The sequence below is a fragment of the Adelges cooleyi genome, unplaced genomic scaffold, assembly GCF_023614345.1.
Source record: "Adelges cooleyi isolate 19-005CV unplaced genomic scaffold, UGA_ACOO_1.1 ACOO_flye_CR_arks_rails_tigmint_CR_PRNA_247, whole genome shotgun sequence".
NCBI classification, from domain to species: Eukaryota; Metazoa; Arthropoda; class Insecta; order Hemiptera; family Adelgidae; genus Adelges; species Adelges cooleyi.
In genome coordinates this window covers 5,588,648-5,614,834 of record NW_026095912.1, presented here as the reverse complement: position 1 = coordinate 5,614,834, position 26,187 = coordinate 5,588,648, and the positions used below count along the sequence as shown (strand labels likewise).

The 26,187-nt window shown below is 27.7% G+C and overlaps 2 protein-coding genes across 5 annotated transcripts; one reads left to right on the top strand and one right to left on the bottom strand.

Annotated features, from left to right (window-relative positions):
* Positions 1–9,608: 9,608 nt before the first annotated feature.
* On the top strand, positions 9,609–14,413 carry LOC126837116 (protein CFAP276-like). Of its 3 annotated transcripts, XM_050570920.1 has the most exons (4): positions 9,609–9,792; positions 10,062–10,099; positions 13,793–14,001; positions 14,181–14,413. In XM_050570920.1, exons 1-4 carry the CDS (start codon positions 9,765–9,767, stop codon positions 14,371–14,373), a joined length of 468 nt encoding a protein of 155 aa, XP_050426877.1. In that variant the 5' UTR covers positions 9,609–9,764; the 3' UTR covers positions 14,374–14,413. The 3 variants fall into 3 exon arrangements, with proteins under 3 accessions (XP_050426877.1, XP_050426879.1, XP_050426878.1); XM_050570922.1 differs by lacking the exons at positions 9,609–9,792; positions 10,062–10,099 and adding an exon at positions 12,295–12,853 and having other exon boundaries at positions 13,820–14,001; XM_050570921.1 differs by lacking the exons at positions 9,609–9,792; positions 10,062–10,099 and adding an exon at positions 12,295–12,853.
* A 3,225-nt stretch (positions 14,414–17,638) lies between these two features.
* Positions 17,639–25,630, bottom strand: LOC126836911 (mesoderm induction early response protein 1-like). 2 transcript variants are annotated; one of them, XM_050570632.1, is made up of 13 exons: positions 25,289–25,629; positions 22,929–22,965; positions 22,693–22,832; positions 22,433–22,567; positions 21,590–21,623; positions 21,174–21,280; positions 20,729–20,831; positions 20,580–20,641; positions 20,310–20,522; positions 19,632–19,805; positions 18,870–18,979; positions 18,559–18,709; positions 17,640–18,440 (listed from the first exon to the last, which is right to left on the bottom strand). In XM_050570632.1, the coding sequence occupies exons 1-13, from the start codon at positions 25,295–25,297 to the stop codon at positions 18,429–18,431; spliced, it is 1,287 nt and encodes a 428-aa protein (XP_050426589.1). In that variant the 5' UTR covers positions 25,298–25,629; the 3' UTR covers positions 17,640–18,428. The 2 variants fall into 2 exon arrangements, with proteins under 2 accessions (XP_050426588.1, XP_050426589.1); XM_050570631.1 differs by having other exon boundaries at positions 17,639–18,709; positions 25,289–25,630.
* Positions 25,631–26,187: the final 557 nt, after the last annotated feature.

Below are 26,187 nucleotides of genomic sequence, written 5' to 3'. Positions count from 1 at the left end.
TATAAATTTTAGATCAGAATTCGTTCACCAAAAGTACTCAGATGCAAACAGATCAACCATTATTATACATCAAGTATGGTCAAGAATTAAAAAAATAATTCATTATTTGTTGAAATGGAGACAAAAAATAAACATAATACCTAAACCTTTTTTTTTTTTACATGCCATTTCAACTTTACAAAAATTGTTTTCTTTAATTTTTTGGGTATAGGTATTCCTTAAGAACACCAGTCGAAAACCTCAGTTATTGTTTAATATATTTAACCATTTCGGTTTTTGCTACGGTAGAAGTTAATCTATTTTTTTCTTACAACTAGACATTAGATATATCTAACCTTTACGTTTACACAACTAATAACAAATACAATAACTATTTTGTCTTGGTAAAACTTGTATATTGTAGTTATATTAACATACGGATTGCAAAGCATGGATTTCGCGAAAGTATAATATAATACATTGACAATAAAACTTAATTGACCGCTCATAACATAGCTATGTAAATTACAATCAGATAACGCGAAAATCTTAGTGTGTGGGAGAGAGTTAATTTGTGCGAACTGATCAAATTTAGACCCATGCTGATATGTCCAAACTAATTGTGTCTTTCAAAAAACTCTCTCCCACATATTACTATACATCGGAATCATGACTATAAGTTTTCTTTTTTCATACTGTTTTTATAATTTATAAATTACATATAGACATAAAATATAAATATTAGTATACAATTTTATTAAACAAATAATTTTGTTTTTAAACGTTTTATCTAGAATATAATTTATAGGGCCTAATAATGTGATCACTGATCACTAACTTAGTTTAAATGGAATAACGTCCATCGTTAATTCTTTTATAAGTATTCCAAAATCCAAGTGCAATTTTTATATCAGTGAACCTAAATTGTGCATATTTTTTTATTGTTTCTGTTATTAAATTAGCATTAGGTATCTAATGCTTATTGTTTAGTCAATAATAAGGTAGAATGAATTAGTTGCTTCTTTTGTAAAATACTACTTACCTTTTCAGCACATGCAGTTAGTAGCTATTAAGCTATTATATATATCTGCAGTTAAATTGTTCTCTGGGTTATGAACTGTATGTACGAAGTTCTTATAACAATTTATTTAAAATTAATAAAAAATTAAATTTAATGTAGTTATCAGGTAGCTTCCATGTAAATTATTTAAATTTTCTGAATTCAATTTAATTACATTTTTGTCTAGTTCACCCTTAAAAATGAATTGTACACTTTGCTTAGTGTATTATCACGTAAACTCTATAACAAACAATAATTATACTTAAAACTAATTTAATGTCCAATATTAAATTATCTCCCCCTTAGTTTCTTGGTACACAACATGCAGTGAAAACGTTTCACACGAGTTCTCAGTCTTCCCACTTATAAAATAAACTACCAAATTATATGTAAATTTGTATACCTAAAAACAAACACTACATGATAATTTAAAACCACGACTAGTAAACAATATCGAGCTAATTAGCAAGTGTTGATGATTCTGAATTACCACGATAAAGGTGCTCCCTTGTCAGCTATTTTTTTATTACTTACTGTTGAAAATGATGTTTACAGACAACTTACGTAAATACTTACATACTAAAATATAAAGGACTGATACAAATAATAATATATATAGTTATAATTACTATTAACACATGTTAAAACATAACAGCATGTACGTCAATAGATCACACACGATTTGAACATTAAGCTAATTATAATATTGTTACCCTTACCACTAGTATTATATATTATATAGTATACTTTATTATAATATAATATATTATACAGGCATAATATATGAAAGAAAATCTAATCTTTATTTATTTATTATCAACAATTATTTATCAATGACGTTCAGCATAATTCTTGAGTGTATCTAATAGTGTTTACTACTAAGTACATATTTTAATGTGATATAAACTTGCATTGTGTAAATATAACATTTTTGCACTGAATCAAACCTACATAAAACAAATAGAAAATATTTGAATAAAATTTCGATCATAAATATTTTCAAACTAATTTGTATTAGCTTTTATGTAACAAATGCAACAATGTTTAAACGTAAAGATATTGTATGACAATCATTATACTTTGTATATTATATGTTACAAATATTTTGCATCGAAAATAATTTAAAAAAACTGTTAGCAAAGAATTATAATACCTACCTAAAACTAAAATTGTTTTACATATTGAAATTTGTACCTATAGTAAATTATGACATTTTATGGTATAAAAGTATTTTCGAAGATGTGGTTTTAGGTTTGAGTAAACATAATATATATATATATATATATTTGTATAATACTAATATATGTATTTTATAATAAATAATATAATAATATAATATGTTTTACTCAAAAAAAAAAAAAAAATATGAATAATAATTAGAATTCTGTGAAGTTGGCAATTATTTGATATTTCACTAAAACATTATTTTAACGTGTGAAAAAAATATATCATTCGCATAACCTTGTGGTATCACTCTCGGTTTTATTGCTCAATTCATACGTATATGAAAGGTAAGTAAAAAATATTGCAGGTGCGAAAATCAGTGCACCGAATGAGTATATTTTATTATTATAAGTTAAAAAACTTTCCATAATTGTGAATACATGATAATGTTTTTTATTATTGTCATTTTCCGCCAACACCTTGTACGAGACAAGACAATTGGTTTTCTTAAATATATTTCACGCAAGGTCATATAATATATTTTATAGCATTAATATCTACTATAACTGACGGTATATTATTATAATATGTTACATATTATTAAGGTTATTGATTTTTAGACGGCTCCTGTCAGAAACATTAATATAACAACATGCAAGTTTTGTACACTAAAATCGTAGGATCAAATATATAGGTATAATAAAGTGTTTTAATATCGAACGTTGGCATTATTTAGAATGAATAATTGAGTTCAGGTTTTAACCTTATTCTAAATCCTCGACAGAGTACGATTTGACGTTTGAACAAAATACATATATATTCAGTAGTGTCCCCGAGTATTAAATTATTTATACCTAACAGTGATTTTATATATCTACATCGTTAATGGGATAGTAGGTAGGTACCTGGTACAAATTAAAAAATCAACAAGAACCGTATAGGTACCACCGATAAGCTTACATCAATTTTGTATGCACATCTATTAATAATATTTTTAGGTACACACTAGATTTACATTCAGTCAACTTTTCAAACCTAAAACTACCCATTACAATTTCCATTTTTTTGTGTGGGGGGGGGGGGGTAAATGAATTGATATTTTTTCAGTGTTTGACCACATTCGTTAGGAATACATCAAAACGAATATTACATTAAATTTGGAAGTGATTCTACTTTTTTTCGTAAAGTTTCAACAAGTCCCCTTTTTTTTAAATAGAAAAAGTATCATTATTAATGGTAATTAGTCGGCAGTCATCAAATAATAATGTTATCAGGAAGTTTTTTAACACTTTTTTTAATATTTTTGTCGAGAAATTTAATGTTTTACAACTATTAATTACAAAATGTTTTTATAACACATATTATAACTATTTTATTATAATTTTGATAATTATTAGAATATTCTAACGATCGTTTGAAAATAATACTTATAAAACATTTCATTTCTGGCCAAAATTTATAATAGTTTTGTTAAAAAAACTATGTGATATAATTACAAAATCATTTTATTTTTCTACTGATTTGGTAAGTATTTGATTTTAGATAGCACTTCTTGGTCGGTGTTTACATAATCAAGTATCTGTATCAATTATATTCAAAACTATAAAATGGCCAAGGACTAATTTAACATTTTTAAAGTAGTTTTATAGTATACATTAGATACACTGGACAGGTACTCGTACATTATAAAGAGTTTGGAGGGAGACATACAAGTAACTACTATATACTATAGACATGTGTTGCGAGCTACAAAAACCTCACCTTGAAAAAAAATTCATTTTTTTTATAATAGCTGTGTTTTATTTAATGATAATTTCTAAAATGATAATGTTTGCACGGAACGCATTTAAATATAATTAGTGTTGTCTAAAAAATAAAAACTCAATCTCTATTATATAAAAATTTCACTTTTGCCAAGGTAATGTTAGTACAAGTACATAATAATAACTCTGTTTGAGTATGTACATTTTGCAAACGTTTTGAGTATTTAAATCATTCAACCTAACCCAGCCCGACTATTCAGGGAATGTCTTTGTACTTGACATATGCAGTAGATAAAAAATCTGGCTGCCTTAAGGAAAACACGATTTTTTTTAAAATATAAAATCAAATGACATCTGCGAACTTACAACTACAATATTGTATTGATACGCTTAAGAGAAATTAACTTAATACTTCTTTTGAAAAATCGTATAATTAAAATGAATAATAATTAATATCCTTACAATAAACGCATTACGCACAACGTACAATTAAAAATTGAATAAAATTTGGTTTAGAGTATAGACAGTAACGCATAACTACATATTAGCCAACAGCTACTGTTATCCCTAACTTTATATTGATAAAGATTGAATGTAGACATATTTATGAATGGCTCTCGTTTCATAGCTTATAATTAAATAATTTTAAGTCTATAGGAAATTATCCACTATCAATTTATTAGGGTATATTTTAAAGAGGTTAAATAAAAAACATATTGCATTGGTATAAGAATGTTGTTACACTCGTTAATTAATAGGTATAAAAAAGGTTGCTTATTTGGAAAACCTACGTAAAACAATAATAATAAGAACCCAGAGGTACGCGTATATTTACTGTAATTATCATACACGAGTGAGAAAAAATTTACTAATTTATTGTATAAAATTAGAAATAATATAGCATTTGTTTATATAATATTACTTAATTATGTTGTATAATATCTAATTGCTTTCTTATAGTATAATTTTTTAATAAAAAAATACTTTATTTTTATTAGTGTTTATAAATATAAAATCGCATGGTATAACAGAGCTCGTGTTTTTAAACAATATTTATTTCATAAAATAATTATATTATATTATAAAGCGAATTACTTCGTGACCTTTAAAATATTCCACAACACGGTTATTATCTATATAATATTAAATCTACAAACCTGCCGATAGTTGAAGGTCGAGAACTCGAATTTCTATTCAGATACGATTTTAGAGATTTAAAACAGTGTTTTATATTGTCATCATGATAATAGATATTAAAAAAAAAAGGAAACGTGAAACTATTATAAAGTAAAACAGCAAATGTGTAAATAACGGAACTAAGTCCACTAGTACAGAAGTTTTTAGTCTGTATAATACTTCAAAAAGCTATCTGAAAAATGTATTGTATTAAGGTAGGAATAAGACATTTTTTTTTCTTCTACGTGTATGACATCACAACCTTGAATTTTTGTAAAAATAACTTATTAGATGAACAAATTTGAAATTTAAAACTAATTTTGTTATCCTAAAAATAGTGTAAATATTTTTAAGAAAAATTTATCGACAGCGGGAAATAACCTCGAATCTCGATGAGTCGAATACTAAAATATAATATTATGATTTGGTAAAAAAAGAAGCACGGCTAGTTTGACAAAGTGATAAGAAATAAACAAAAGTCTCACTCTTGCACAATTCTCGGAATAGTGAAATTTTGGCTTTTATACGCACTCCATTTAATAAAATGGTCTACAGAAAAATCATCTATCAAAACTGATAATATAAGTCATATACATAATATATCATTTTTGGCTATCGGTTGGCATGGTAACGTTTTCCCACAACAACCAATATATATCAAATTTACACTGTATTGGTATTGTATTAAAAAAAGTCTTTAGATAGTTTAAACTAGGATTAGTTTTTAGAGCTTTTAATCATTAAAACAAAGGAAATCCCTTGATGTTAGTTCAGTCATAAAACATAAAGGACTCTTTTATTTTTTGTTTTATCAGTATTCAGTGCAAAATAAAATCGTCTAAAGGAGTATTATCTTTATGGAAACAGTCATAAATTTCCCGTTTCCTCCCGTACAATACATGACAACGATAACGAGGCATTTGGTACATTGTTATTGTTTTACTGTACCTGAATAAATTATCCATACCGCTGCAGGGTTTCTGTTGACTAGCTAATATTATTATTTATTATAATCGAATGGTTGGTAGATATCATAATATGTACAAGCACAGGCCACAGCAAGGCGATCTACATACATCCGCCAACTGAGAGCAATCGTTCACCTTGGTAAAACAATAATTGACCTATACCGAAAACTATTATTATCAGTACCTACATGCTGTATACCTATCAATTCGTACAATAACGCAGACGTAGATCATTAGGTCAATTATTATACACATAAGTACCTATCTAAATTGTCCAAGCTCTATTCTTATATACACTGTGTGTAAGTAATGTAAATAAGTGTATGTATGCACGCATTAATCTTAATGCCTATAATAACTTAATATGATGCTTATTGGTTAATGACCTCTAATAGTTATTATTGTTTTATATGCGATTGTAATAAATAATTATAAAAAAAAACTGTTACTATCACCAATAATGCACTTATTGTTATTAGAGTAGCTGTGTTTAAGTATAGACAAAAAATCTATGTAAATGAACCGTAATAATAACAAATCATTGTATATTAATTATCATAATATACAATTTTAACATAACTTTGGGTTTCGTATTATTTGTCAGGTTCACGGGCATCTGAGGAAATATTTTGTAGTGCTCCAAGTTGTGCATACAAAAATTAAAAATATAGGTACATATGAATATTCTTTTTAATCGATATTATAAATTATTAAGCTAAGCAAAAGAAAAATGTTGACACCGAACTAAATAAACAAGTAATTATAAATTATACAGACTGTAGCTCTTATCTCGGTGTTGTATGTTTTAAAATACAGACCTTTTTAACGTAATTTGTTTAGCTTAATAAATTAAGGGGTCAGGGATAAAGGAGTTGACTTACATTTTTTCTAAAATGCATTTTATTGTATGAATAAAAGTGTTGTAGTGTAATAAAATTATAGAGCATCTCTAGATCTATATTTGTCATCTTACAAGTTATTTCATATATTGAATATAAAAAAAGCTCCATAGGTTTTTAATATTTAGTTACAAAAGTAGCGTTTCTGGACTATTTCAAAAATGTCAGTTAACACCTTTATCAACTGACCGCTTCAAATGTGATTATTTTTAAGTTTTTATAATATACCCTGTACGTGTTAAGAGGTAAGCGTTTGGACGATTAAAATAATCATAATAATATTATTTTCATTAAATTTCACACTAAATAAAATGTGACTTTTTATATTGTCTGTATGAATAAAGATCAATTTTGCGGGAGATGGTAAACTGCGCCAAAAATGACACTTTTTCTATAAGCTGATATGTAATCTGCGGCAAAAAAAATTTAAACATTATACAAACTGCGACAAAAATGATAAGGCGCATTCTACAAACGGCAACAATTTATTTTATATACCTACTATATAGGATATAATATACTTATATTAGCTATGTACAATAATACATACTAATACGGTAACATATACTCGTGTAGTACAATTTTGCGATTATTTAACAGAAACTTATATGAAAGGTATATTCCCTCCTTCTTTGTGGGCATCATCATCAGAAGTTTTAACAAATAATGTAAGTGAATCTTTCCCTTTAAAATTTAATGCATATTTTTATCATCATTATCATCCGTCACTATATACATTTATACATGTTCTATAACATATTATTCAAGTTGATACATACATAAACGTTAGGAGTGCAGAAGAAGGTATAATACAACAACGAAACAAAATTACTACTCAAAAATACAAATTTATAAACGAACAACAAAAAAAAAAATGTATTATTATTTAAATTTTCTATTTTCTTAGACAGTATTATATTACAGTAGTCTTATAAAACTTATTACTATTATTAGATGTACAATTTAATGTTAGATAAATAATAATATTTTTCAATTTAATATGTATTTTAAAATTGTTTTTTTATTTTAATTTTTACACCTTTACTCCTATTGACTATGTGCACACCATAGATCTATAATAATATATGGTACAAGATAGCATTCTTATCGGTATTCGGTATGTATTATAGTATATTATATACTATATAGTAGGTATATAAAATAAATTGTCGCAGTTTGTAGAATGTACCTTATCATCTTTGTCGCAGTTTGTATAATGTTTAAATTTTTTTTGCCGCAGTTTACATATCAGCTTATAGAAAAAGGGTCATTTTTGGCGCAGTTTACATACAGCCAATTTTGCTTGATCCTCCACATTCAATTGTCGGCTAATATACACGAAATTAGTGGGATTCGATACTACACGAAACTCAATAAGCGTTTCAAGTACACTGTACACAATTAAATAAAACGCGACACGCCGGTCAATTGTTGTAGGTGTATTTTTTTTTATGAACGGATTGATGTGAGTGGTTTGCTTTCAAGTTCATTAGGAATGGTCGCGATCGTTTGAAATCGGGTGCAGTAGCAATGCCAAGAAAACTGTAGGAAGTTAAAAGACCTACCACTGGGATTTCGTTGTCTATGGGCCTTGGTCAGTGGAGATAAATACATAATAATATTTTTTATCGACCTTCTCGACTGTCGTGGCCAACACACTGCACCCTGCGGGGAAATAGGCTAGGAAAGTCGGTAAAAAGTGAGAGGACCCGACCGCACAATTAATATGACTCATGCGAAGCTATTGGATTTGAAAATTGTACGATAATAAATTACACAAACAGTTAATACCGTGTCTAGGTGATTCTAAGTAAGCTCGTCTATTGGAATAAGAAGTGTTACGGTTTTAATAAAAAAAAACAATGAGCGTAAAAAATTAAAATAAAGTTTAAAAATGTCTAAAAGTGTAAGCTTCACATAAAATTCCATCTATTAGCTGATATTGTATAAATAATATATACATATGTCAAATCTCTAAATACAAACGAATTTTTGGACCCCCCCACCCACGATACTTAATGAAACTTACCCTGCAAGTTTGTTACAATAAAAAAGAACGTTCTCAAATTTTGTTTCGATTATTTTGGCCATGGTTGAATAAAGTAATTTTAGATTTTTCTTTACATTTCTTTTATATCGTTTTTCCATTGTATATTCAGCCATAAAAAAAAAAAAAATAAGAAATCAGTTCAATAATTTCAGCTTTTTGAAAAAAATATTGTTTTTTTTTGTTTTGAGTAACAGAAAGTCATTAAAATGACTTTATACATATAACTTTTTTATTTGTTTAATATTACCATTTGTTTGTTTATTCGTTGGTCAGTTAGGTGGAAAATAAAAAAAACAAAATATTATATAAATGTATATTAATTTATATTATTATATAAATGTAGAAGGAGTAATTATGATGTAATGTATGAAAATATTATATTGTTGTGTTGAAGTAACTGGTGAGTAGTAATTATCACGATTCTCGATTAAGCAAATTGTAGCCCATCGCGAAGGATACAGTACTCGTAGTTAAATATTAAGTACCTACTATAGGAATTCAAATGTGAATATACAATCGGTATATTAGACAGTGCAACAATAAATCAATATAAGCTAAAATTGCATTTGGACTGACGTGTTTCCTCCCATACGTCATGACCTGTGAATCAGAATAATTTGCAATTTACATTTCAGTCATATAGTCAATCAAAAGTGACCTCGGTGATCCTAACGAGAAGCCAAATCAGATCGTGCGCGCAAAGTAATGACTATGCGGCTAAATGCTAATATCAGTAAGAATATAATATACCTGGTGATTGGTTTTTTAAATTATTTTTTTTTATACCTTTATAGTTATTAGTTGGGACAAATTTAATATGTTACCAAAAAATATAACCCCATCCCTTGTATCTTAAACCCGTATAAATTTAAGTTTTTTAAATGTTAACGTACATATTTGAATAACTTTTTAAGTTATGAATATTTTTCTGAACAATTTGACCGCTCGATAACCAGTTTCGGATAATTATTTTCAAAGTTATTAAAGTTTAAATAATTTTAGGACAGGAGGAAGGCGTGGAGAACAGAGATTTTTTATCTGTAAGTATTACTCAACCGCACTTCCCCTCACGTCCTAACTTTTAAAGTTTAATAACTTTAAAACTAATTAAATTACCAATTAAAAAACTTAAGTTCATACGGTTTCAACATACGTTAGGGAGTATAAGGGATGGTGTAATATTTTTTAAAAATATATCAAATTTGTTCTAACTAATAAATATAAAATTATGAAAAAATTCGAATGTCTTCTAAGTTATTGACTAGGTCATAGTTTATCAATCACCCGATATACCTAATATATATATCACAGGAATATAATAATAAATTAATAATATTAATTCGGACAAATATAGTTATTTGTATACATAGCGATAATATGCCTATAAATACGCGTTTCGAACCACACAATTATACATATTCTGCGCTATTTTGAATAATATGTATAATAAAGCATACTGTTAAAAGAAAAAATGTCCAATAGCTTATCGAAAAAGTACATTTTCGTCAACATTTTAGTTTAGGTATTGAACCTATCAGATAATTGAAAGGTTTTTTTTTGTTTGTGAAAACTTGGTAAATAAAATATTCTATAACACTAGAAACGACCAAAGAGCATAAAAATTCGTTTAGTACAGCTGTAGTTAATAAGTATATAGGAAAACTGTAAAATTTAACTGATTTCTTGTAAAATCGTAATTTTTAACAATTTTTAATCAAGCCGTCGAATATACAATTGACCTATAAAAGTTATGCTATAAATACGTTTCATTATAAAAAAATATAATAAATACGTAAATCTAATTATTATAATAAACTCTAAAATCGTAAAGTAGTTCCATTAATTTTTTATTTTTATAAAAATACAGATTAAGATAATATTAAGTTTCAACAACTTTGAGTTGTTCTTCAAGTTTCTTTAATTAATTTATGTAATAATGATGCGTTTGTTTATCAAAAGGGTTCATATGTTTAATGCACATACCAGTGTTAAGTATAGACTGTCATATGTTTTTCATTTTTTTTTTCTTGAATTTTATATACATTATTCTTATTTTCAAATATTAGTATAATAACTTTGTAATATTTGGGCGTAAGTGAATAAGATTAACTAATTCTTTTATACTTTCTTTTGGCCGAGACATACATTTTTAACGTCTAACCTAGCCATTGATCAATAAAAAAGCGCGGCTAAGTTTACAAATGATTTGCGTTTGGTTTGCTGCGCGAAATGTCAACAGAGCTATTGATTTTAGCGTTTCTTTGTTGTTGTTCTCGACGACATAATGTAATAACAATTAATGGGATGAGAAATTTTTTAAAGAGAAAACGCACCGAGTCCGTTTCTACAATCATCATCATCGTTGGCCGTAACAAAAAGTAAATTTAATTGTGATTATAATAAAATAATAAGTGCATATACTTATGAGCTATACTACAACACATATAATATGATTATTATTACTTTTTTTGAGGTTCGATGGTTTTATTTTACTTTGTAATTTTTTTGTTTTTGTCCGTAAAGAGGATAGCACTTCCGTTGGTCAGGACTTCTTAAAAAATAAATATAGATTCAAGTTACGCAAAACTTAACATGCGACAGAAGTTTATATACCACACTCTTCCCCCTTTAAAATTGAAAGTAAATAAGTCGATTTTTCAAGTGTCCGCGTTGATTAAGATTTCATTAAATTGGTCAGTTGACATGTCTGTAATTTTTCAAATTATCTTTATGTCTTTTCAAGAGAACTTTTCCCGTTTTATTTAAACGGCGGATTGCTATACTGTACTGTCTTCGAATTGGTTAAACTGTGTTGGTTCTTAACTTTCTACAGATCCGCATGGGAGCGTTTGATTAAATCTAGTGACTGCTTTGACCCCGCTTTCCTAATTTCTTGCTTTTTTAATAATATATAATTTTATTCTCCGAGTAATTCTCAAAACGGATCATCATGTATTGGGATTAGTCAAACAAACTGCTTTAAGTGTTTTTCACTCTGAAATTCATTGCATTACAATAACCGTGTAAAATTTTACTTTTTTTAAAAACAATTTTTGTCTATAATACCTATTTTAACTTTTATAATATTATAAATGAATGTGAAGATAAGATAATAATTATTGGGCACTTATTAGTAAAACTATTTACAACTATTACTAGTTCTAATATCAGCATTATTTATTCATTGATTTAAACTATCCGGTTTAGAAAAAATAACGAGTTAAAATAATTCAGTTTTACAGAACAAAAAAGGAATGCAATAAACATATATTTAATATCGCCATTGTACAACTCATCACGCAACGACCCAATTATTTTCACTTGGTTTGTACAATGTTGGCACGACAAAGCAACTTTTTATAATGAATAATTTACTTTAAAATATGCTTTGTTAGTCATTGTAAAATTGTGCGACAACAACCCGCGAAGGTTACAATAACTTACCAAACAATACATTTATTTACTATGACAAAAACCTCAGTCTACCAAATTCGACTTTCATGTGACAATAAATATATATATACATATACATAGTACACCAATAAACGTTTAATATGCTATACCGCAGTGGATTTAATGCGTGCCGACTGCCGGTGTTCATGGAAACAAACATTCTTGCGATTACATTAGGTGCCGTAAAATGATATAATGTTATTATCATCTAATGACACACAACCACACGCGCGTATGTGTGGTTGCGGTCGTAGTTTCGTTACGGAGCCGTTTAAAGACAATTCATTAATTCGACAATACCTACTCGAGTATCACGGGATTGGTACACCTGCATGGAAGAGGTATGGATATATTGTTTGCACATTATATTACTATTACAGCAAACGATATAATATATTATAGTATAAGAAAATCAAATAATTTTACTAGTGTGATAGACGATAGTATAGACGACCAAAACGTATTATAATTTTAAAAAATGTATTATAACTTAAAACAAAGTTTAAAAAACCAGTAATAATAAATAATGTACAATCATTATTGTCCATTAAATGCAACATATTGGCATTTGACATAATAATATGAATGACCGGATTTTCTAGAGTAAATATTCATTTTAAACAAATTTTCGTTAATAACCAATTAGAATATTTCATTTAAATTTCTAAATTTAAATTGTTTATCAGCATGAATGCATTCACGAATTTAGAAATTCAAATTTAATTGAATGGCAATTGTGAATGCATTAGATTTTGAGTGGAATATAAGTGTATAATTTAATAACAAATATATTTAAAAAAAAAAAAACCTTTAAGATAGTAATATAATATTAGTATTATTAATTTAAATTTATTTCATGTCATTCCCAGATAATAATATTACTCTGTAATACAAACAGTAGATTTAATAATACTCTCTCATATAATTTTTAATAAGTAGGTAATAATATTATATTATTATGTCTTACAAAATTCTGATATATTATATTTAAAAAAATATGAATCCCGAAAAAATGTTTTAAAAGTTAGTTTTTTTTTTGAAAAGAATTTGTTGGCATTCATTATTTATTATTTTTAAATGGTCAAGAGAATGCATTCAATTAAATGACTACAAATTCGTATTGCTGTGTAGAGAAATGTTGTTCCAAACACTACCTAAAATTAAGGATCAGCATTTACTTTCGAAATCGAAACTATGAATCTATACAATTAACTATTACAGACCACACCACTGCGCTATTTTAATAATACAATATTGTCGATCTCGTTTTTATAATATAGTCATATACGTCTGCTAATGGTTGTCAGGACTTGCACAAGAAGCATACGGTGGCCAGTGAACACCGTTCAGTGCGATGGAAACCCGAGGTAGTCACAGTGGCAGATAGTTTAGACATGGCCCTGATGGCCGTTTACAGTCACTCGGGTCTAACGTTTCCACAGACCAACGAGGTTTACATGCAGGAGAAAACGTTCACGATGTGCTTGAAGTAAGTAAACGATAATTAAGTAGATTATCACAAAAAATATAAATAGCGAATTTGAGAGACATCGTCGATTAAACTGTGGGGACGGGGGAAGTCAAAGGTCAACAATATGCTTAAAATTGTATATTTAGTATTAAGATGGATAGGTACACAATTAGTTAGTGTTAATGTTTTTTTTCAAGGAAGCAATTGTACAACTATGGGTCCAACCGGAAGACGGAAAAGATGTTCAGAAACCATCCGCTCAAGCAAGGGGGACTGATCGGGGTTCGAAAAGACGCCAACAGCATAAAGCTTGGTTTGGCCGGAAGTCACATATCGCAGACCAATCACGGTTATTCCAGAAAAGAAGACGGCACGTTTTACAACTATTGACGACTACAGAGCACTTATGTGTAATGTTCATTTCCTATTGTTAGACTAAAATGCTTGTATTATTGTTAAAAGTTCTCGTCGAATAAAGAAAAGAGAACACGACGTTATATTACAGCTTATTAAATACTAAAAATATTGTTCTTTCGAGATTATAATATTCACCAATTTATAACGTTTAAGAAAATCTCTTCGAGATTAGCAAGTTGAATCAATAATAGGATGTACGAGCCAACTCGAAATAATGGTCGAGCAAGGAAATTACTATTAAACAGAATAATTATCATTCACTTAGTAGGGGTTTTCTCAACACAAATGCATTAGGTACTGCACATTTTTTTGTTATAAAAAAAAAAATAGTAACAGTTTAATTTGAGAATAATCTACTGAAAATGTTGACTGACCGATAAACAATCTACATAATGACTATTATTTAAAAAAGAAAATTATCTTACGTTCAATTGGCTACTCTGAATAATATGTTTAATATAAAAGTACGGAAATATAAGAATAAACGAGTAGGCTGAAATAAAACTCACATAATCCAAAAAGCAATTTCAGAAGAAACATAATTGGAACAGGAATTATGTGGACAATGTGGAGAAATATTATTCTTATGCAATTAAGGTACTTCATTAAAATTTTAGCTTTCAGTCGTTATTTATGTTGGAACATGCGAGTTTTGACACAAAATAGTAAAACATAATATTATACGACTGAAAAAGCCTAAGTATCAAAACTTACAGAATACTAAGAAACTTGTTGGTTTCAATACTAATTGCTAGTTTCAAGACAGTTGCTGGTAAGTTAATAGGATATAGGACAATATTTAAAACTAATTTTCCAGTGGTCTGGATCAGGCGAGTTGTCATTTCAGAGCATCATACAATTATGGTAATTGTAATCTTTTGGTTTTTTTTTTGAGGGGGGGATTTCCTTAATAAAAACAGTTTGACTACGGATTTGTTAATTGCATAGACAACGATTTAAAAAAATTGAACATAATATAGGATCACAAAAGCTACCATCAATCTAAATTTTAGTTATACAACTACAACAGAAAAAAAGATACGCATAGGTTAAAATACTCTTCCGCTTCGCATTAAAGCTAAAAATTACCAATTAACAATACCAAAATATTAAGTCACTTTTGTTCGGTAACATAAAACAATTACACAAATAGTACACAGAAACGTTCAATTTAAGGTAGTTCTATTAATAATTTATTAATGCAATACATTTTAATATAATACTAATACTGAAAGATTACAAGACTGGTAACCAGCAGGTGTAAAAGGTGATGCATTAGCCTTACATAAGATACACCGTTACAATTTTCACAATGCTAACTACATTTAAAGGCTATAACTAAATGATTGCTAAAATAAAACATGTATAACTTCATTGAGCGGTCACAGCTAGTTCAATTTTAGTAAAATGAGAGTTACTGTTTTATGTCAAAAGTATTTTCTGAATTTAAAACCATTGAAATCTTATTTTATGCTAAAATTGTAATTAACAGGATATGACCAACCGTTCAAAATGTATAATTTTATATATGTTTTACTTTATTACAAGTAGTCAATACAATTTAACACGTAATAACTAATAGTACAATAATGATAAACAGAAAGTAGAAAAAAGGAACATTACGCAGGTACTAAAATATATAATAAATGTTTTTTAATTTTATAAATGTACATAGAATAATCTTAAAGTAAATTTATCATAAAAATAATATTAATATATAATATGAGAGAACTATAAATAATAAATTATCTTTTATTATAATACGAGAACAATAAATATGTATCAAACAACATTATTATAGGAATATAATTTGATTGAAAGAAATAATTAAACAACAAATGAATATAAAATTTATCTCTTCATTTTAAAATTTAGAGTTGAAACAGATAAACAAAATAAGGTCATGGTTGGTAATGACTTATTGAGATTGTCCGTCATAATAAACGCTAAACTTCATGTTCAATTATTAATATTTTTGTTTAACGAATACTTATTATAATACATACATAATATTTAAATAAATTTAAAAAATGAGACCTTTATTCCAAAATCCTGCAAGTTTAACCATAGTTTTATTATTTATTGTGATAAATATTATTAAAATCCTTAAAATTATGTACTTTTATAAATGTAGGTATATAATAATCTAATATCATAAAGGTAAAATATTTCTACAGGTGCACACATTCAATGTGGCATAAAAATGACACCTGTATGCTTGTAAAGTATAGCATAATAAATTAATAGTTAACCCATGTCACACATTCATTGAAATAATTCATAATAATTACATAAAAAAATAAAACAAACATTTTAGTTTTCCATTATTATTTAGAAACAAGATAACTCATTTTTAAATGCTTTTTTAATCAATTTTAATACATAAGTTAACTTATATCTATTTTAACATGTCTATACGTCTATGATGATATTTTAAAATAAAAAATAAGTTCAATATTTACAAGAGATGTATTCATAGCAGTTACGTGCTGATGTTTTGAACATTTACGGTATTACACATTATGTTATATTAAATCCGTAAATATTAAAAACGATAAACTAATCAATAATTTAAAAGTCGTTATACATATTATGGAAAAATTTAAAGCAAGTGTCTGCTACATATTTATAAAAACATATAACGGTTCAGTTCTATATAGTATATTGTATAGTTCTATATGATAGCTGTCATAAAATTAAATGGCACTTATTAATAATTTTTATGTTAATTGTAAGTCACTTTAATGGAGAATAGAATTTTGAGAATTCTTAAACAATTTTACTCAAACGTTTTCTATTCCACAAAAAAAATGTTATAATATCCTTCCAAATTTTATGAATATCACAATTATTACATTATTCGTTTTGATTTAGCTACTGTGCGGTTAAAATTGGCCACCACAAATGTAGTAACCTAATAAAATTAATGGAATAAACTTTTAAAAACATCAAAATTTAAATATCTACACTATCAAAAAGTCTACAAGTAATATCCTATTAATGAAAAATGAATGATGAAATATTTTGTTCCATAACTTACGATCAGTTTAAAACTAAAATAGTTTTTAAAAAAACAACTATGGATGCAAGTACTAGTTAGTAAAATATGTAGTTATCGTTAGAAAAAAAAAGACTACGATTCTTTGCTTAAAAATGTTAAATAAAAAAAAGTTAAAAGCAAATTATTTCGTAAAATATATTTAGAATAATATAATTTCCATTTATTGTATAATACAAAACGCGTTTTATACAATCATATTGTGTAGAACAAATTGAAAAGTATCCAAATATATTTAAAGATAAGAAGAAAATAACTTAAAAATCAGTCTTTTGACATTCTATATAAAAAATTGTAAATTATATAGACGGCTCTGGGCCTATTTGACTCAAGCAGAAAAAAACAATAATAGATTTCAAAATATTATGATATTAACAGGATTTGTCTAAAAAAAACGTTTAAACCAACAATTTTATTTTGTTGCTAAAATCTAATTTAAAAGTGATAAATAGAACTCAAATTATTTATTTTTCTTTAAAATAACTGACAAGTTCTGCAATTTTAAAAGGCTAAAGGTCACACTAAAATTACTTTAACAACAAAATAGTTGGATAATCGATACCATAAATAAATTATGAGAAAACTTGTGTTGAAGGTAAATATTGTATCAGTTATTTTAGTTTTCAATGGTGATTTGATGTCCTCTCGAGAGATTTGAACAGTTTTTGTTGTATCATTATAGTGGCCAAAAATAGTTTCGATAATTGGCACATTACACTCAATTGACACTCATACGTTTTTCACAATATTTGGAAGGAAGATGAGCTTACAACAGTTTGATCATTTATTTTCAATAATTACTACTTCCAGTTTTGACCATTATATGTTTAAAATAATTTACATAAAATGCAAATAAAAACTTCTCAAATGGATTTTCTTTTATATGTACCACAAAGTGCTATAGATGCATGAAGAACTACTACAGTTCAATAAACATATAACAGCATTAAAAAACCTTTATCAGCTTTTTCTAATGCTCAATCTAAAAAAAGCAATGAAAATGTATTCTATAAGTTATTTTTGTTTGGCGAAACATTGCGTGTACCAGATAGGGTGCACTTATTATTAGGCATAATACTTGTAGCACCCTTTTTTCGTACTTGTCTTTTGCGATCAGCATATATTAAACAGTTCATTTGATCCTTATCCCCGGAAAGCACGCTATCGTTACTATCTTCATGGCTGGTTTCATGAAACATGTTATCGAAATCACTGTCTTGATCTTCATCAGAATCCCAATGATGCCACTGTCTAGAAAAATAAACCACATAACTGTATTTCTTTAAAAATCTTAAGTTATGACCAATATATAACTTATAACCTAACAAGGGTTTTTGGAAAATTAACAAGTTCAATAAATCTTAATTAGTTAGTACTTAAAAACCAATAGTTTTTGGGTACATATGCTTACTTTAACTCTGGACGCATTTCGACTTGTTTTCTTTCAAACGCATCATACCGTGGACTCTTTTTCCAAAAGTAGTAAAAATGAACTATCTCTGCAACAGACCGGGTTTTGACCTAAAATAATTAAGAAAATTTAGTTTTTTGAAATACACAATTTATTTAAAAATAATTTGAACATAACATGAACTGTTTTATTGAAAATATGTATTAAAAAAATTATCATGTAGTCTTCCATTTAACTATAAACTATACAAAGCTAGTTAATTGAAAAAAGACTACAACAGATAATTCTTGTACTACAAGAGGTTTAATTTTATTATTATTTTACGTAGATAAAAAAGTGTTGTACTAAATCCTAATTCCTGTTCTATACTATGAAATAATAAAACATTTAAAAATAGTTAATTCGCTAACTTAAAAAAGGAAACAAGTCCATTTTTTTTAATATCAATTTTCATTTTTCATTTTGTGCTAAGCACAAATAGATACATCGTTTACTGCAGAAAAGAGTTAAATTTGTCAAATATAGCGTTCGGAAATTATAGGTTATATAATCTTTTTGTCTTTCAAGAGCAATTAAAAAAAGTAAAGTTGTATCCTTTCTGCAGTTGGCGATTCAGTTATTTTTAATACTTTATCAACTAATAATTATAATAATTAGTAAATAATTTTACTACAAATCAATATTTAAAATTATTCTCATACATTTGAGTCGGCAAAAACTAAAAATACTAGTAGATGATAGTATTAATATTAAAAGATATACCTCTTTCTGTATAGCATGAAAGTTTTTTCCATTTAGTTCAAGTCCCTTCTCAAATTTCTTAGTCTCTTCCTCTGACCAAACACTTAGTGTTTTTTCCAGCGGAACAACATTTAACGACATTCTACGAATGGCTTCAGCTGTGTCATGCCCACATTGTACCAATAAATATAATGCCTGCAAAATTATACATACTTGAAATGCAATTTTTTTTTGTTTATCAACTAGTAAATACCTAATAACAATTGAATATTATATATATGCAAAATATTAGAGATGTTATTAACATAAATTTTTTAATTCGAACCAAACTCTTATTTAAATTTTTAAATTTGAACCAAATTGAACTAAAGAGTTATTTTTTGAACTTAAACAATAAAATCAGTCAACACCAACACTGATGTGTTGATTCTTTTAACTTAACTTTATCGAACAAGGTACGATAAGTAATAATAACAGAGATCAAATAACGAGGTAAAGAACTTATATCAGCCTAGTGATAATATTTATTAACATCTCATAAAAAAACTCAATAATATTTGTATAATAGATTGTGACATAAACCTCACTAAGTGGTTCAGTTTTTTTCTTGTATTACTTGCCTAACGTTTACAATCAAGTTTATAGTTTGATCATAATAAATTACTTCATACCCAATTGATCAATTTACAAATTACATACCTTTTCATTATCACGAACATCAACAACTTTGCTTGATGGTTTTAATGCTTTTGTAATGTGTTGAACCTTGACCAGATATTCTTCAATTAAATCTTCACATAGAACATTAGGATCCCACAGTAGTTCATCACTATTTTCATACGGTAACGCATCACCGTAAGTTGTGAGCTCTTCCGTCACAATAGCTTGGAAATTCAATCCAACATTAACACTCTATAAATTAATTAACAAAATTAGATTTATGCTTATCATATTTTTACTAATACATACCTTCCAATGTAATTCATAGTAGGGTCTATAATCTTCGTCCTCGTCTTCACTTTGTACTTGATCTAAAAATAATTAATATAAAAAGTACAAGTCCATATTAATTTTATGTTGTAATCACAAAGTTATTATTTTCAGTTACACAAACATACCGAGTTCTGCCAAATATAAATCTAGGAGCTTAGATGGGGTCTCTGTTTCATCATCACATTCTTCAGCGTTGTTAGTACTTTCAGTAGCATCATTTGCATCAGTCTAAATACAGATAAATATTAGAACATAATATACGTCATTTACCAAATTATATAATGAGTATAAAAAAATTGTGGTTTAAGCAGATAACATATTTTTTTATGGTTTTCTATAACTTTACACTCACAAAAATATATATAAAGCTAAGATTTTAATGTACAGCATAATATATAGCATTATAAAAGATAATTTGTTGGCAGTTAATTTATTTATGAGAATAATAGAACTAAAAAACATATAGGTACACTTTGATTAAACATAAAATGGTAAAGGCCAAAGTCGTTTTAACACTATGCATGATCATCCAGTACTTATGATGACTATGATACATTATTTTTTACTTACTTCAGATGCGTCTCCCTTGTTTTCATTAGCTGTTGTAGTTTTAGATGAGGCATCTTCTGCCGAACTACATTTTACATTTGCATTATCAGTTTCCATAGATTCGTTTTCTAAAAGTCACGAAAAACGATACATTGTTATTTGTCTATCATAAAGTTAAGAACAACTCGAGTATTAACTAATATAAAATTTAAAAGTAATTATATTATTAATAACTTTAAAAATATCATTATAAATTGTCCATCAGTGAGTAGCAGTCAATTAAAAAAATAGGATAATGTTTGATCAAAATAGTTGGAAGAGATAATATTTTGACTGATATTATAAATATTAACAAAAAAAAATTCATTCATAAGAAAAATCGTCTTAACTCAGTAAAAGAGTAGAAAATGAAAATATTTTAAATATGATAATATTACCTGATACATCATCTGCGGTAGCCGAAGGAACTTTCTATAATAAATGGAGAAATAAAATTGTATTAACATTACAATTGATATTGAGATAAACGTATTATAATTTTATTAGCGATAATTTCTGTTACATGAAATTTTAAATCAGAGCTAACTTTTATGAAATAGTTACTATCTTACAACATGGCAGCTGGCTTCACTCAACACTACCTCTAAACATGTACCTCTTTTACCGAATGAACTCTCTCAAGTAGCTGGTTTAGGTATGTTGGACATAAATCTACATTGAACTCTTTTTCACTGGTGTAAATATAATATCAATTTAGTTACAAAAACAATTTAATATCACAATTTAAGTGAGCAGTAGGGTAGTGAAAAACCAAAAAGTCAACTTAAATTTCAGCTTGCGGATTTGATTCAATGGGGCGTTCGGCGGTGGTATGATTAGTGAATTTTTAAGAAATAAGTAGCAATAGATACCTAATTGCAGTAAACACATCTTGTACAAATATTGGAAGTCAAATATTCAAATGTTTGTTGCTAGAGACCACACCAAGTTCATTAAATACATCAAATGATGTAGTGTTTGACATTTTAAAACATTGTTCCTGTAAAATGATAACCGTTAAGTGAAATTTATGACACCCCAATGATGTATGCCATCGATATTTGAAAATATATAAAATAGCATACCCAACTATTAAACTGATATTTTTTTTTTTATAATTATCCCAACTGATATTGAATGAGATGTCAAACCATAATTATTTTTATAGCAATTTTTAATCTGCTAATAGAATTATTAGAATTAATTTTGTTAATTTATAATAAATATTAATACAACTATACCCTTCTTTTCTTATTTTTATTCTTCTTAGAATGATTTCTTTTTTTGCTTCTTTTGTCATTTGAATTAGTTTCTGTTGAATAAGCACTTGGATAACCATACATAAGCATGAGTTCATCAATAGGCATATGGCTTTCCTAGAAACAAGAAATTTGATATCAACTAATTAATAATAACTTAAATCCCTAATTAAAACTGTTATAAAACAAAAAGGCGAAAAAAATATTTGAATTATAAAAATAAGTAATTTGTTTTAATTTACCTCCTCTAAGAACCGTATTTCGCGCATTGGATCTTCTAATTCAGGTAGAGCTTCTTCTTCTTCCATTGTAGTTTCATCGTCATTTTCATCAGCATGAATTATAAAATCTTTATCATTTGAGATGTCTTTGCCAGTTTCATCTAAAATCAATTTAACTTTGATTATAATCATGTCTTCTTCACCATCATACAATATTAGTATTTCCATTTCTAAAAATGATAAAATATTTAACTTACCTGTAGGTTTGGATTCATCATGAGTCTCCGGAGTCATCTGAAAAATGGTTGATACAATATTACTAATTTTTTTAGACTGTTTTAACAACAAAAAACTTAAAATACTTGAAATTTATAACAATAATATTGCCTATTAAGAAGAGATCTTAGTATATTATGTATTTTTTTAGGGCGAGTTAAATAAATTTACAATTACCTTTTCAGTTATTGTAAACTGTAAATGTTAAGAAGACGTCACCTCTATTTATTAAGAAGTAATATGCATAGGTTTTTTTCTGGGAAATAATAATTTAAAGCTAAAACACTTATGTACACAGTATATTCAGATGTATTTATTAGTATAGTCATGACAAATCTTTCTTTGTAAAATAATAACATTTTCAATAATGAATATTTTTTCAATAACCATTATTAATAATGTAATTTTCCCCCAAATTTCAATGCAAGCGTTTACTCATTAAAATCCAAATTGAAATACAGAAAACGTAATTGATTGGCAAGAGCATCTTATCAGCAATCCATAAAAAATTATTATAAAGTAATCACAAGAATAAAAAAAATAAACATTACACAGTTTCAATATTTTTACTCAGAAATGCGTTTTATTAACTATAGAAACTAGTGATGGGAATCGGAAAATCCGGATTTTCACAAAAAACGCTATTTAAGCTACTTAAAAATCATAAAGTGTTAAATAATTTTACAATATGAAGCTCTATATCTAAGTAACATTTTTTTGATAAATATGTGAAAATAAAACAAAACACCAAAGAGATAAACTGCTTTTGAATTTCGGATTTGTTGAAATCCGATAATCCGGAATCCGAAAGCATTTTATAGACAAAGTTAAGAGTTTTTTTAAAAATTTTTATCAACAAATTTTACTTAGGTACACATCTTTATATTGTAATAGTATTTAACAATTATATGATTTTTAAATGACTTAAAAAGCGTTTTTTTGAAAAATCCGGATTTTCAGATTCCCATCAATAATAGAAACAATATAGGGACAGAGTAGCCGAGTAGATTAAGGTAGTAGTGCTAGCGGCAACAGCTGCTAGTTTGAATTTTTCTAGTTGGACACAAATAAAATGTGAAAAATAACTAGTAATTAGTGATAAATAATTGTTATATAAAACTTTACTTAGTCGGTTATTTATAAAAATTAAAAATTAAAATTTGATGTACCAAATTCAAACAAACTGAGCTTATAGATGCACTTCTAGATTTTATGTTTAAATTTAACACATAAAATCTTTTCCAAAAAGAATACATTCTGCGTATAAAAATAATTTAAATTTAATTACTTAATAGCTATAGATAAAATTAAATATTAATTAGAGTTTGAATATAACGTTTTTGTGAAATGTATTTTTTCACTATGAACGTGTTATATTAAACTAAAGTAACCAAAGAGTTTTCATTATTTTGTCATACTAAAAAAAGTAAGAAAAAGCTCATTCTACACAGCTAACAAATCATTTTTTGAGAATCATAATAATAATATTCTTGCCTATAGTTTAAAATTTTTTATTAGAATCAATAAAAAATAAATATAGCTTGTTCGTTCGTATAATATATAAAATCGCGAAAGTGCGCGAATAGTACAATATGTCACGTAGATAATTGTTTACAACTTAACTCATATGATGCTATCAAATAATATGCAATGCATAAATAATTATGGGTGCACGAAAAAGGATATTGAGTAAATACCTCTTAAAATATGTTTGTGTCATTTAACTTAAATCTATTCATACGAATTTAACCAGAGTTCAAAATGAGTGAAACAAGATTGAAATTATAAATAGAGTATCATTGAATATCAAACAGCGGCCATATGGCGGTCAACTTGTTAATTAATATGTGTCCCATGTAAAGCTGCGTACACACTCCCGCACAAAACATTAGCAAACATGTTCGGTAATCTGTGTGAAACATCAAACGCCAATGCAATGTTTGTGGTAACGTATCTACGTGCACAAAAACCTATGTAATTGACAAACGTTTTGTGGGGCAGTGTAGACCCGGCTAAAGCTATACAATATAATAACGATCACTCAGAATTGCTGTTTCGTTGTAGGCCATAGACTAAGTACAGTAACAAACACAGTTTTACGATGACGGCAAAACCGTACGATATTACAATTTAACAATTTAAACAATACTGTTATTAATTTGGTTTGGTGTTAAGGAAGATAATATGATCTAACGTTTAACGTCATAATTGTTTAACGCAGCGTTATAACAGAATAGTCATCGACCACAGCGCGTCTACTGTCGGGTGTAACATCGATGATCGCCGCGGATCAAGTTGGAATAAAATGTTTCAAAATATGCGTTAGCCAACAAATTGTTACCTCGTTCATTATAGAAATACTGCTCTGCCAGTTGAAAAGACGGCACTGATGTTGCCCAAGAAAGGTTAAAGACGGACGGCCACTGCAAAACGGGTACGGTGAATTTTGACAACTACACACGGCCGGCCGATTGCGGTCGTTCGGCAGACGACGGCTGCGAACGATTGAACGACTAGAACGAGCGCGATTCGAAGTTATATCGTTCGGTTTTTCGGTAAACAATCGACCGAACGCAAACGAAAACAAAATCTACTGCGAAGTTACGGAATGGCGGTCAAATCGTTGATAGCGTACCGCTGATAACGCTGACTATGTTTTGTTGTTGTTGTTGTTGCCGTTGCTGCTTTTCGATTTCTACCTCCACAATGGCCGCCGCGCCGCCGCCGCTCGAGCAGAGTACGCGGTTCCGCTCGATGGAGGCAGCCGCCGTCGCGCTGCGGACAAGTGCGTTTGTACGCACTACGCAGCACGATATTCGTCCCCGGCCCCAGCCAGTGGTTCTCAACCGGCGTGCACGTATTGCGTTGTACATTTTTGTTTTATCCCCGTTGTACATAATAATATTATTATCACAAAACATACAAACGGCTGGACGTCGAGGTAAGAGTCCTCTTACGACGTAACACGCAATAATTGTACTACGTTTATTACCCATGGTTCTTATCTACGGCAGGAAAAACAAAAAAAATACGTCATATTCGTACAGTATTATTACCGTTGTTCCTATGTCCTGCGATAATCCGTAACAATTAAAAAAAAAAATAATAATAATAATGATAAGCTATTATATTTTCCTCTTTGTGCGTATAATGTACATGTTGTATTGTGCACTTCTATACAATTAACGTAAAATGATTATAATTTTTGGCCACGGACCGATGAACAAGATATTTCTGGTT

What these genes read in the sequence shown, in the direction of transcription:
- LOC126837116 (XM_050570920.1), top strand. Translation starts at nt 9,765, where the DNA reads ATGACTATGCGGCTAAATGCTAATATCA. An exon ending in GCGGCTAAATGCTAATATCA is followed by an intron (nt 9,793 to 10,061) that starts GTAAGAATATAA and finishes AAATAATTTTAG; the next exon opens with GACAGGAGGAAGGCGTGGAG. An exon ending in AGAACAGAGATTTTTTATCT is followed by an intron (nt 10,100 to 13,792) that starts GTAAGTATTACT and finishes TTTATAATATAG; the next exon opens with TCATATACGTCTGCTAATGG.
- LOC126836911 (XM_050570631.1), bottom strand. An exon ending in TGATGAATCCAAACCTACAG is followed by an intron (nt 22,833 to 22,928) that starts GTAAGTTAAATA and finishes AATTGATTTTAG; the next exon opens with ATGAAACTGGCAAAGACATC. An exon ending in TTTATATTTGGCAGAACTCG is followed by an intron (nt 20,642 to 20,728) that starts GTATGTTTGTGT and finishes AATTATTTTTAG; the next exon opens with ATCAAGTACAAAGTGAAGAC.